A 12,821-nucleotide genomic window follows, 5' to 3' on the forward strand; every position below is an offset into this window, starting at 1 on the left:
GGGGAAAGAGAAGCTATCATGGACTGAAACAGCTCAGATCTGTTACTCATAGTATCCTGTTGGCTTCCACTCCGAAATGGAGTGGAACACGCTTAATTTCCAGGATGTGTAAAGGAGTTTCCATGTCAGGCTCTTGCTTTGTATATACAGTATAATCACCAGCCTTTTATACTTACAGGGATAGTTAACCCCAAAATAAACATTTTGTCATCATTCACTCTCATGTCATTGAAAACGTTTTCTGCTTCTATGAAACGCCAATGAAGATATTTAGTAAAGTAAATTCAATTATACCATGACGATCTCCACCATTAAAATGTGCTTTATTGATGAACATTACAAAAATAAATAAATAATGCTTTAAAACAGACAGACATGGTGATTCACTACCACAGATTGAACATTCTGCTAGTGCTAAGAAAGTAAATCATACAGGTTTCAGACAAACATGAGGATAAATTATGAAGGAATTTTTAGATGAACTATCCCTTTAACAACCACTTTTAAAAGTCTTTGTGAGGAAAGAAGAAAGCAATTCCTTGCTTTCTTTGGTTTCTTTTTCATGTCTGCTTTTTTTGCTATACTATTGTTTCAAACTATAGTGTGAATTCCCCAGAATTATGCAATAAACCCCCTCAACACAACATCTGTCTCCTGAATGAGGAAATGAAACTCTTTAGGGGTTGAAAACAATTTGGCATTCTGTCATTAAAATGTCTGTTTTATAGATCTGGTGTACAAGATTAATTTGAGTATAAGTTTGTGTTGTATGCTAAGTTGTCTTACAGCATGAAAGAGTCTTACAGCATGCCAAAAGAGTCTTTCCAGGTTAATAATGCTACAAATATGCTCAATTATAATAAGGGGAAGCCATAGATGACGGAATAGTTTCCTTTGACTCATCATGACTGCATAGGGAATGAAGGGGAACTATTTGTTTAAAGAGAACCCATCCCTTGAGAATGATCACATACCCACACCCTCATGTGTCTACTCACACACACACACAACTGTGTATCTTAGTAATACTTCTAATGTTTTATATGCACTATAGACTATAATCCTTACACACTACCCCATACTCATACCAGAAAACTGTATTTTAGATTACAAAAAAACAAAACAAAAGTGATATATGAATCATTATTCCAATTGAGGAAATCCCCAAACGTCCCCGAAGGGATTTAGCTCATTTTTGGGGTTGAAAACCACAGAAACCACATTGGATTTGTTTTCTGTGCCTCAACTAATATCAAAAGTGATATTGTTTTTGGAAGGTTTGGGCAGGGGTTACTGGAAGTTAGAAAACTTCCAGATAATAAGAAAGAGCATGAGTCAGAATTCCAAATGACCACTGGGAAAAAAAAGACTGAAACAGAGAAGAGCAAGTATCTTCAATCTGTTGTCTGACATGCAAGAGTTAAATATCTTCTTTTAAAATAAGTGGATTAGTTCATGATAGTAAAACAGCCTAAGGGGGACATAGTGCTTGAACATATGGGAGAGGAGAATGTTATTCATGCATGAATGGAATGCGGCCCCTGCTTTACGTCTGCGATAACCCGGTGACGTTTCTCCTGTTAGTGCGTGCTGGATAAAATGAAAAGCTATTTTTGAGCTCTCCGGCACAGCCTGGCATCCACAGTTATATATAGGGTCACGCCCATCTCTCTAGCCTCCCTCCCTCCTGACTTTTAAAGTGTGTACACGGAGGGAGACAGCAGAAAGCAGGAGTCTGACTAACTTTCATCTTCGCTTGCACACATTACAGCGTGTACAAATCTTTGGGTGGAACTTCTATTGTCTGGTTGGTTTGTGGAATCATTTTCACAGAGGTCTGGAATTATTAGTCTTTTTCCCACAGGAAAGAAATGGCACTCAGACAAGACTCAGATAAAGAACCACGAATTGAGCTCTTCATAAAGGTCAGTTGTTCAACTTTTACAAATTTGAGTTGGTCAGATACTCTTATTCCAAATCTAACATTTTAATTCCAATAAAGTAACTCAGTTGTAGGATCAAATAATATTAAATATAAGAATAATTTAAATTCTAAAATAAAATAAATAGTTCAAATAAGCAAATGATCAAGTTCAACATTATTCTGTTGGAATAGAGATGTTAAACTCAATTATTTTAGCTTTTGAGCGAATTATTGTAGATAATAATATAGATTATGATGCACCGTTTGCCTCTTATTTCCCAGTGTACAGTATGTATTTTTTTTTTATAGACGAGAATATATTCTACTTCACATCCTGAATAAATAATAAAAGGCTTGTGACTATACATGAGCCTGTTGCCATAAGTTATTTTGTTGAATAGTATACAAAAACACCATGAACCAAGATCTTCCAGTGCTCTTTGCCCATTTGGGCGCCATGATTTGGGCGTTTATAGTCAATTTAGTTACATTATGCAATAGCCAAGACTGGATAGTATGGTTGATATGCAACTGTTCGCCTTTACGCTTCTCTTTATCAGAACAGACGCACAGACAGCATTGGAATCATCTTATCACCACACATGCACACACATTGAAAGACTAACAGCTCTTGGATCCCTGTCGTCACACCCAAAAACACACTTAGGTTTCCTATAGATTCCATTACTTTGACATTGCCCATGTAATGCTTTAGTTGAACTACTGTACTACAGTTCATTAAAGGTGCTCTAAGTGATGCAACACATTTTTTAGGCCAATTTTTTTTTTTTGTCAAATTTAGCAAATATCTTGTCACTATCTGCTAGCTGCCTGTCCCCTGAACACACTAAAAAACGCGGTCTCTATAGACACCACAGGCACCACAAACGCCAACAAAAACAAACTGGGCCAGACCGCACCATGAAACATAACAAACAGTGTTCCAGCCGATATCCGACATTAGAATTACATTCTCTTTAAGTTTGATATGGCCGACACATGACCAAAGAAATGACGTTCCGGTGAACGTATTGCAAATCCCAATTTACATTGGAAAAGCCTTTGAAAGGTGGCAAGAACTCCAATCTGACAATCAGGTAGCATGGACGTTCATGTTCGCCAAACCAATACAAGGAATGGGATGGGATGAGGAGGAGGAGGAGGGAGGGAGGGAGGGTCTAGCTAGCCTCCGTTTTGTTTGACAATACTTCGAACGTCAACAAGAAGTGATTAGAGCAACTAAATGCGTAAAAGACCTTTAGATACTAAAGATAATAAAAAAAATTTAAAAGTCACCAGTCACAAATAGAAAGTCACCATTTATTACAGAAGTTATATATAGTGCAGCTGTTTGTGTTCTTATTTTAAAAGATGCGTATTATGGGCGGTAGAAGCATTGTTGTGGTCTGTTATCTCCCTCTTTTAGACAATTCCTGCTTTCCTCTCTTTGGATCAAGCTTTTGAATTGTTTTCCCACACCTACACAATATGGACTATTTATGTCCTATTCTTTTTATAGGGAGGGACACATTTATTTAAAAATAAAAGCTATCCATCAACATTTATAATAATAGACCACTGGGGATCTGAAAGACCCCAAACATGTTTAAATATTTTAAGAACATTGCTATGTTTACGTACATTTAAGAAAATGGTTTATTCAGGGGGGATTTTGTGCAAAAAGCAGGATTGTAAAACTTTTTTTTTTCAGAAATGAGATAGAACGATTTTACCTGGATACCTGGATTTCTGTCATGTAAAAGAATTCTCAGTGAAATTTGTCCTTACGCGCACCAGAGAAACGTGGGCGCCGTCATCTTTAGAATATTGTCTTTGAACTTCATCGCTGTCGAGCTGGTGAAGTGGATTTACTTATTGTAGACTTAACAAAAGTTATCACGAGCATTGTAATGTTAATCATAAGCATTGTAAAGCAGATCTTAACAAAATGTCGACCGGGAATTTTTTTACGAGCAGATCATTCACACCTATGCAAGATCGCTGTGAAAATACCGGAAGTCAAAAAACGAGCGCAGTGGTGAAAAGGGGCGGGGCTACATGTAAATTCTGTTCTTTGAACTTGAAGACATCAAATAAGAATGGTTTCTTATTTTACTGTATTTTTTTATCAAACAGATGCAATCTTGGTGAGCATAAGAGACAGAAAAACATTTAAAAAAAATCTCAGTGTTCACAAACTTATGCACTCTAGTATTTTAGAGAGTGTTAACAGAGCATATCGCAAATGCAATTTGTGTCCTACGCAGCTTTCTAGTAATAACCAGTGTGCATGTAAACATAATGATTAAAACAGCTGGTTCCATGAAACTTCACACTTTAGTTTTCTCAGTGTTATCTTATGATAAAACCCATGGGTTGAACGTTAAAGTAATTTCTGCCTCTACTGGGTTTTGATTAAGAGGATAGTTCATCAAAAAAAAATATATTTTCTGTCATCATTTACTCATTAATGTCGTTCCTGACTTGTTTTCCTTCTGCAGAATACTAGGGTCCAAACTGTCAGTTTATGGAAAAAAACAAACAAATAAACACAATACTGACACATCCTTCAAATATATTTTATGTTCAACAGAAGATAAGGTCATACAGGTTTGGATCATGAAGGTGAATTTATAATGACAGACTTCATTTTGGGGTGACCCTTTCTCCTGAAGTTAATAATTTATACATAGGGTATCTGCTGGGACACAAAACCGAAAAAACAAAAAAACAAAACAAAAAAACAGTCCAGTCAATTTCAATCCATGAATGATGTTCAGTTAAAGGTCTGTGAATCTTTGACACTGACCATGGATGTCTCTTTTTTTGTCTCAAGGCGGGTCATGATGGGGAGAATGTGGGGAACTGTCCCTTCTGCCAGAGACTCTTCATGGTTCTTTGGCTGAAAGGAGTCAAGTTCACAGTAACCACCGTTGACATGAGGAAGTAAGCATCACTTTAAGCTTTCATTTCATTGAAACAGTAATGCGTGGATGGACTTCTGCCCCAGATGCGGCCGTTCTAATGACGGAGATACAATTATTTTGCATATCTCATTATGAAGTAAATCCGACTCTAGTAAAGGCTATCAGCTGGAATGGAATTCAGTAAACAAATAGTGAAATCTGAGGAATTCTGGACTAGCATGGACTAGATGTGATAACACCGGCAGGGTCAGTCAAAGTACAGCAGGTGTGCTACAAACAGGATGAAGGGAGTGTGAACTTTCCCATTGCCCTGTTCCCATCTAGGCCTAATTCTTCTAAAGCAAATGCAACTTTCATGTACTTAGCAGCTGAACACTCCTATATCCGTGTGCTTTGAGTGCTAAATGAGTTTAATACTATTTTAAACAAGCATCAATCACTTTAGGTCTCATTCAAAGACTCTCCGTAAACAATAAATGACTTCATTTTGAACATGTCCGCACCCTGTGGTTTACACTCCTTCTGCTCTGCTCCACCCTGTGTTGTCTAGGAAGCCGGAAGAGCTGAAGGATTTAGCTCCAGGTACTAACCCTCCATTCCTCCTGTACAATGGCACGCTGAAGACTGATTTCATAAAGATCGAAGAGTTCCTGGAGACCACACTCGCCCCACCTCGGTATAGTGCTTGTCTGTGTGAGCTCATGTAATGCTATATCAAACGTTGGCTTCACACTGACAAAGACATTTCACAATGAGACATTATTCTAGTGTTGTTCTGTCATACAGTAAGTCACATGGCTGCACTCATTCAAGTAATATCTGACACACTGACATTGCTGTGACATTGAAATCATCGATTTCAAAGACACTCCTCCCGGAGTCCCGGTACTTCAGAATAGTTCTTGATGAACTTTTTAATTTTGTCTTGACTGCATGTGCAAAGAAACATGCATTAAAATGATCAAAAGTAATAGTAATAACATTTATAATGTTATAAAAGATGCTGTTCTTTCAAACATTCTAAGAATTCTGAAAAAAAAAAAAAATATCAGGGATTCCACAAAAATATTATGCAGCAAATCAGCATATTAAACTGATTTCTGAAGGATCGTTTGAAACTGAAGACTGGCGTAATGGTAGATTGAAAATTCAGCTTTGCCATCTCAGGATTAATAACCTTTTAAAATATGATATTACTGTATTTTTTATCAAAAAAATGCAGCCTTTGTGAGCATAAGACTTATTTTAGGCCCCACACAGTAGTGTATATGACAGACTATGTGTAACAAAGGACAAAAAACATACCTTTTTAACATGCATTGGATGAGCTTAAGTGCTCTTTGAGTGTCAGTATTATTATGTGAATGATGGATGTCTATCTTTTAGGTTTGTGATGATTGGCTTTAAATATTTCCCTCTGTCTTATCAGCTATCCTCATCTCAGTCCCCGCTACAAAGAGTCATTTGATGTTGGTGCTGACATTTTTGCCAAGTTTTCTGCATTTATCAAGAACAGCCCAAACAATTCCTGTAAGTTACAACATCTATACATAAAATTGTGTGTGTATATATATATATCAGCATGATTGTGTGATACTGGAACAGTTAGATTCACAAAAAAAAATTATAATTTTAGACATGATGTTGTGAAAATACTTCCAAAAATTGTTGCATTGTTGCGCTCATTCATAACAAGATTCGCTTGTGTCATTTCTAAATGAATCAGAATTTTTAAACGAATCAGTTGAATGAACGAATGGTTTAGTGACTCGTAAATAATTTGTACCACCTATGGTGTAATCTACAGAAAGAGTCCATGAAAAGACCTAATGGAAAATACACACCACTGACTGGAAGCGGAGTGATACAAGCAGTTTAAAAAAAAAACAAAAAAAAAAAAACGATATTGATCAGTATTATAATTTTTTTAAACAACATAGGCCTGTTTACTTAATCAGATTAATGCATTGACACTTACATAATAGAATAACAGAATATGACCATTTTCTGACTTATATCTAAATATAAATAAATATGAATATATCAGAATATTTCTCTATTATTTGATTCCTCAGTCCATGAAAAAGCCTTATTGAGGGAGTTCAAGCGTCTAGATGACTATCTGAACACTCCACTTCAGGACGAGCTCGATCAAAACATCAGCATATCCAAAAGAAAGTTCCTCGATGGCAACCGCTTGACACTGGCAGACTGCAACTTGCTACCAAAACTGCACGTCATCAAGGTGATACACCTCTGTGGTTTACAGATAAACACACATACACAGGCCTATAAAACGGTTGAATTTTAAATACATAATTATGATGTGATTTTCTTTTTGGTTTTGTAGGTTGCTTCCAGGAAGTACTGTAGTTTTGAGATTCCTGCTCAGTTCACTGGAGTGTGGCGTTACCTGCAGAACGCACGCGAGAGAGAAGAATTCAGCCAGACCTGTCCAGCTGACATTGAAATTGAGAAAACCTATCTGAGTGTGGCCAAGAGGAACTGAACTTCATATTACTGAGGACATATGGGGTTAAATGTTTAAATAGTGTAAATATGTGAACATTTCAGTTTATTAAGTTTATACACTCTAAAAAAATGGTGCTAAATAGCACTAAAAGTGGTTCACTGGCTTGTTAACATAGGGGAACCACTTTAAGTGCCATATAGCACTTATCTTTGTCATATGGTGCTAGAAAGAGGTGCCATATAGAGCACGTTAACCACCAAACTGGGCTTAGTGGTGCTATATAGCACCATGACCACCGCAAAGAACCCCTGAAGAACCTTTTTTTTTAGAGTGTAGGCATCTACATAGTTCACAGTTATAAATATATTACAGTAAACACAAAAGGCACACTGACTGAACTCAGTTTGATTATGCACTTTCATTGTGTCTGTGATCTCAGAGCCCATTGGATTTACTAGCATACTTTTGTGTGACTGCTACCGTCAAATAGGCTTTATTTTGGTAGTTTTAGACGTTATAGGATCTTTTGCAAACGATCTTGAGCACAACCGGCGAGTTGTGCTTTTAACAGCATGTAATGTTTTTGTGCATAATGTATATATGTATTTTACATTCATTATGGTATATTTTTGGTTTTATGTAATGTATATACAGTATTTTAATCATCTTTAAAAATGAATTGAAACACAAATCAGAGTCAATGAGTATTGCATCAGTAATGGTTGTTTTGTATTAAAGGTTATTGTTAGACATCACGGTTGTTTAAAAAAGAGATTAAACTGCTTTCTTTCAGATTTTACTTAAAATAAAATTAATATCATACATATCACCACTTTGTCTTTCTCTTTTCGTGTGAATGTCAAAGCATATCCAGAGCTTTGGGAAAAGATGGTGATGACTGCATTGAAAAAAACAAAACAAAAATACACAAATATTACAACTGATCAGTTTTTACATTTATTTTACAGTTGCAGTTCTAGGTCAATTTTCATTTATGATAAAAAAACACATTCATATTCCTGTTAGTTTACTTTATATATCTATATATAAATATAAATATAAAACAATATTCACAATGGCAGCTGAATGGATATTTTATGGAAAAACAAAGGCATACATTTTAAGTGTTTGTACATGAAGGGATGTTCGGCTGGCCCTCTGTCCATCTCAGCCGATTCATTCCTAGTTTGTAACACAATATTTCCAAAAACAGGCTGTAAAGGTATGGAAAAAACTTGTATTAGTAATATAATAATGAATCCTTGACATGTTCTTTATATGAATGAAATCCGCATTATAATAATAGTTTTAATTTTTTTCTAAAACCTTGTCTCATTGTTTTTTGACATTGAAAGTGTTTTGACTATATATTGATATTTATACACACTAGTACATATGTATATATAATCTGCACTACATATATAGGAACCTCACCTCTCTTATTGTTTTTGGGCAAGCTTTGCTCAGATCGGAGATAGCCTTGAGAACGCAGGTTATCAGCTGCTGCTAGTTTTAAAACAACTGCTTTTAAGTCATCCACCTAAAGACACAGACCAGACATTATGATTCAGTACCATATGAAAAAAAGAAAGAAACACAAAGAGAATGATCATACCATGTTGTTCATTTTCTCTTGCTGCAAAATGTCTTTTGTACCTAGAAAGACCGAAAAAGTGAAAAACTTTAGATGCATGTTATCTGAATAACAACTGTCAAAGAGTCCCTGTCTCACCTCTTTGGATCAGGACAGGGAGGACATTTTTGATGTCCCTTTGCTCTGTTAAATCATTGCTTTGTCTCTCCTCGACCTCTGCCACCAGTTTCTGAATCAGTTCTGCAAAACAAAATGTCATATTTTGGTCATCATTTTAAATTAGTTACAAAAAAAGATGAAACTAAAAGTAAAACAATACATTTGAAAAAAAAAACTACACTGTAAAAAAATATTTTCATAATTTGTAATCACAAAATTTTTTCTTTTGTCGAATCAACTTAGATAATTTATATAGTTTAGATTTATACATTTAGATAACATTTAGATTTTTTGGTAATTAAATGAATCTCCTTCATTGTATTAACTGTATTGATTAACTTAAAATTTTAAGGCAACCAGGTTACCAACAACATTTTTTTTACAGTGATAGTTTGAATTTCCTCAATTGTCCAAAAACAGATATTCATTCTGTTTCAAGTTTTTGATGATTTTTAAAAGTTGTAGTGGAAAGATTAAACTGTGTCATAATAAGATCAAGCTTGTGGGTGTTTATAAAATCTTCCCTTTACTGCATTTAAACACTTCCTTTTTAACATTTACATTGGAAGCAGAAGAGACATGAAGCACTCAGCAATGTCTAATAAATGTACAGTCACAGTTACTCCACATGAGCTTCATCATACATTTAGCTGGATGTCCAGCCTCAACAAACATCATGAGCTTGCCAACTTATCAAAAGCACAGAGTTGATCTCACCTTCCTGCTGTGGCAGAGCTGTGTCCGAGTACAGAGGCAGAGCATGAGTTCTCCGCGCAGAGCAAACCACAGCCAGAATGTAGAGCAGTGCCAGTGACAACATGTTGAGAGGATCACGGGGGACTTCGGTCTTCAGTGCTCTTGCCCCAGCCGGCATCTTCGGTTTTATATCATCCGAGGCCATCTATCCTGAAGGGATCAATACTGCTCATGTCACCCCATCCCAGTGTAAATGGTTTTGACGTAATGTCCTCTCGTCATAGACACAATTAAGAGTGTGCTGTCGATTCAGACAGAGCCTATCTCTGCTTGCACAGAGAGCACTAACAAATGTTTACTAGTGACTGCTCTGACGCCCCAGATTTTATGTCTCCTGACATTGCATTATTTTACATTTTAATTATTATTTTTAAACTTTAAACTATAACTTGCTCGGATGTTTCATTGGTTACACTTTATAGGTGTCTTATAAAAATAGTAATAAGTAATTGTAAGGTACAGTATTAGTAATTTTGTGTTCATGTATTGGAATACATTTTAAGGGATACGGGTAAGGTTAGGGACAGGTTAAAGGGTTACGGTGTAAGGGAAGGGTCAACGTAATTACACGCAGGTATTTAAAAAAATATAAATACAATGTAAAAACATGGACTGTATGTACACAAGTGCATGCTATCAAATGATTAATTTAAATGTTAGCACATGTATAGCTAAAGAAGTAACGCGTCCTTTTACAGTCCAGTTACCCATGTAAATACTATGTACTAATTACTGGGTAATAACTAGTACTAACCCCAAACCTACCCCTAAACCTACCCCTGTTCCATGTACTTACCTTATATTAGCCAGTACTTTCTAAGGTAAGTAAGGAAGCGGCACCGCTAAAGACTCTTAATATAAAGTAGGATCGAAGCATTTGTTTATTTTTGGGATAATTCTGTTCTCAGTGACATCAAAGTTAGATCCTGTTACATTCAATCCTTGTTACACATTCAAAGCAATCCATGAATACCCTCTTAAGCACCAGATGACGTGTGTCCTGGGATATTGCTATTGGTTTCTCTTTTGCTGTATTTATCAAAGTGAAAGGTATATAATACGACACAAAGGTTTGATGACAAATGAACAAACAGTGTAGTGCACTGATGGATTGTGTCGTCTCTGAGTTTCTGAAATTGCAGTTGAAAGTGTTAAACCGTAACATCTCTCATCTTCAACCCTCTTTGTGTCCAAAAACAGAAAGAAACAAAACAACAAGAACATAATAAAGAACAATTGTGTGTTTGTGTGTGAAGAAAAGCCAGATTTGACATATGAAGCCTTCAGATGCAAAAGCCTAAGAGCCATCTGAAATGTTCTTCTAGAATAATCATTTTTATCAGGCTTATGTTGATGTTCAGTTATTTCACTTTAATGGCATCGAAAATTACCTATTAATTGTCATTAAAGTGAAATCACTGAAATTAAATATTCAAGCTCGATGAAAATGCTAATTTTAGAAGAAAATTTCAGATGGCACTTATGGTTTTTGCGTCTGAAGTCTTCATATGTCAGTAGGCCTTAGCCTATTATTAGTAGATTGAAGAGAATGTTTCCTCAAAAACAATAACTAAATGTGGTTTAGTTAAAGGTTGTATCAGCGATTGCAGGCCCAAACAAAAAATATGACATTCATCTAATCTCTCCTAATGATCCGCTAGCTGCCCACTCCATTCACAGGCTGTCAAAAAACAAAAAAAAACAAAAACGCGTCTGTATAGGCAGCCTAGGCTCTGAGATCTGCACACAAAAAGAAATGGGTACAACCACCACTCAAAATCAAAATAAACCGTGTTCAAACCAATCACCGACAGGGGCGGGTGTTGTTTGTCGAAGTCGAAGCTGAAGAATAAGCCAGCGTCTACCAACCCTATGCTATCAACGGACCAGATACATTTAACATGGAAGAGGCAATCCCCAAGAAGAGAAAGGAGGATTAGGGCGAGGGAATAGCGAGGGAGTCGTTTTTCATCAAAGAAACAAATAATAATCGGGAAGGCTTTTGAACGGTGGAGAGAACTCAAAGAATTGAACATTTTTAAATCGGACGCTGAGGTTGCAGTTTCTTCTGGACAGGTGAGTAGCTTCTAGTGCTGACTTTTTTGTCAAATTCTTTAAAAAATATGAGTGAAGCTCGACTAAACTTGGATAGCTCTAGCGAATATCAGATTGTAGGGATTTAGTGTGTAAGTTGTAACATAAAAACTAAAAACAGCAAAACTAAAAACGTTGCATTGATACACGTTTTCCCGTTACCATCAGTTACACTGTGATGAAGGTGAATTTCGTGTAGGATTTATAACATATACAGTGTTTTACATGTAAGAGAGCTTCCACGAAAGCACTGTTGGCGTCACTTTCCACCCCTGGTTGTTGCTGGAAAGCCCCGCCAATATTGACTCTCGTCTGACTTCTTGCTTTATCCAAAGACTTGTTGGTCATAGCCTTTTCAAATAATGTCTTCCTTTTTTGCCTGGTTTTTCTTCGCTGACTGTATATGCAGGTAACTAGGAATTTTGACTGCTCTTTCTCTGCCATAATTGTGATTCTTCCTTGCTTCCGTGCCTCCTCCGCCCCTCCTCGAGCAAACGTGTGTGCGCATGTGGGCTGCTCTTACGCAGCAGTGCTGGTAGCCATGGTAGCGAGGGAGAGTGAAAGTCGCCCAGCCAATCATTTCTTTCGTCCTGGTTGGGACACGGCTCGGGCCGCTATGAGTGTGCTGTGCGGCGCTTACCTGGTTCCACGGAGCAGGAGGTGCAGGATTTGTCCTCCCGGCCCTCTTTCGGGCAAGGGAGCGGTGAGGCCACAGTCTCCTAGAGAGCAGTTCCATCCATCTCTCGTTTGCCCGTCCTGGGGCTACTTGCCTCTGGCTTTGCCGCCCTTCTTGGCGGGGACCTGGACAGGCGGGGTGGCCTGCCGGCGACTGGCTCTACTGCGCCGTTTGGGGAGCAAGGGAGCAAGGGGAGAAGCACAGGACACCCCTGGCGA

General features: G+C 37.0%; 2 protein-coding genes across 3 annotated transcripts; one reads left to right on the top strand and one right to left on the bottom strand.

The window, feature by feature from the left end:
* The first annotated feature begins 1,703 nt into the window (after positions 1 to 1,703).
* On the top strand, positions 1,704 to 8,153 carry clic2 (CLIC family member 2). Its single transcript, XM_039664598.2, has 6 exons — positions 1,704 to 1,925; positions 4,761 to 4,870; positions 5,402 to 5,527; positions 6,281 to 6,381; positions 6,927 to 7,096; positions 7,202 to 8,153. Exons 1-6 carry the CDS (start codon positions 1,872 to 1,874, stop codon positions 7,358 to 7,360), a joined length of 720 nt encoding a protein of 239 aa, XP_039520532.1. The 5' UTR covers positions 1,704 to 1,871; the 3' UTR covers positions 7,361 to 8,153.
* urp1 (urotensin-related peptide 1) lies at positions 7,233 to 10,372 on the bottom strand. Of its 2 annotated transcripts, XR_005621772.2 has the most exons (6): positions 9,795 to 10,372; positions 9,057 to 9,158; positions 8,940 to 8,980; positions 8,759 to 8,864; positions 8,442 to 8,538; positions 7,233 to 8,222 (listed from the first exon to the last, which is right to left on the bottom strand). XR_005621772.2 is itself a non-coding variant. In XM_039664599.2 (5 exons), exons 1-5 carry the CDS (start codon positions 9,976 to 9,978, stop codon positions 8,507 to 8,509), a joined length of 465 nt encoding a protein of 154 aa, XP_039520533.1. In that variant the 5' UTR covers positions 9,979 to 10,371; the 3' UTR covers positions 7,233 to 8,506. The 2 variants fall into 2 exon arrangements, 1 of the variants encoding a protein (XP_039520533.1); XM_039664599.2 differs by having other exon boundaries at positions 7,233 to 8,538; positions 9,795 to 10,371.
* Positions 10,373 to 12,821: the final 2,449 nt, after the last annotated feature.

This window comes from Pimephales promelas, chromosome 9 (assembly GCF_988280905.1).
Source record: "Pimephales promelas chromosome 9, fPimPro1.hap1.1, whole genome shotgun sequence".
Lineage (NCBI taxonomy): Eukaryota > Metazoa > Chordata > Actinopteri > Cypriniformes > Leuciscidae > Pimephales > Pimephales promelas.

Excerpts from the sequence above, each read along its gene's own strand:
- clic2 (XM_039664598.2), top strand. The coding sequence starts at position 1,872 with ATGGCACTCAGACAAGACTCAGATAAAGAACCACGAATTGAGCTCTTC. Across the intron at positions 1,926-4,760 it reads GAATTGAGCTCTTCATAAAG|GCGGGTCATGATGGGGAGAA; the intron begins GTCAGTTGTTCA and ends TTTTGTCTCAAG. Across the intron at positions 6,382-6,926 it reads GAACAGCCCAAACAATTCCT|TCCATGAAAAAGCCTTATTG; the intron begins GTAAGTTACAAC and ends TTGATTCCTCAG.
- urp1 (XM_039664599.2), bottom strand. The coding sequence starts at position 9,978 with ATGGCCTCGGATGATATAAAACCGAAGATGCCGGCTGGGGCAAGAGCA. Across the intron at positions 8,865-8,939 it reads AAGAGAAAATGAACAACATG|GTGGATGACTTAAAAGCAGT; the intron begins GTATGATCATTC and ends CTGTGTCTTTAG. Across the intron at positions 8,539-8,758 it reads GCCCAAAAACAATAAGAGAG|CCTGTTTTTGGAAATATTGT; the intron begins GTGAGGTTCCTA and ends ATACCTTTACAG.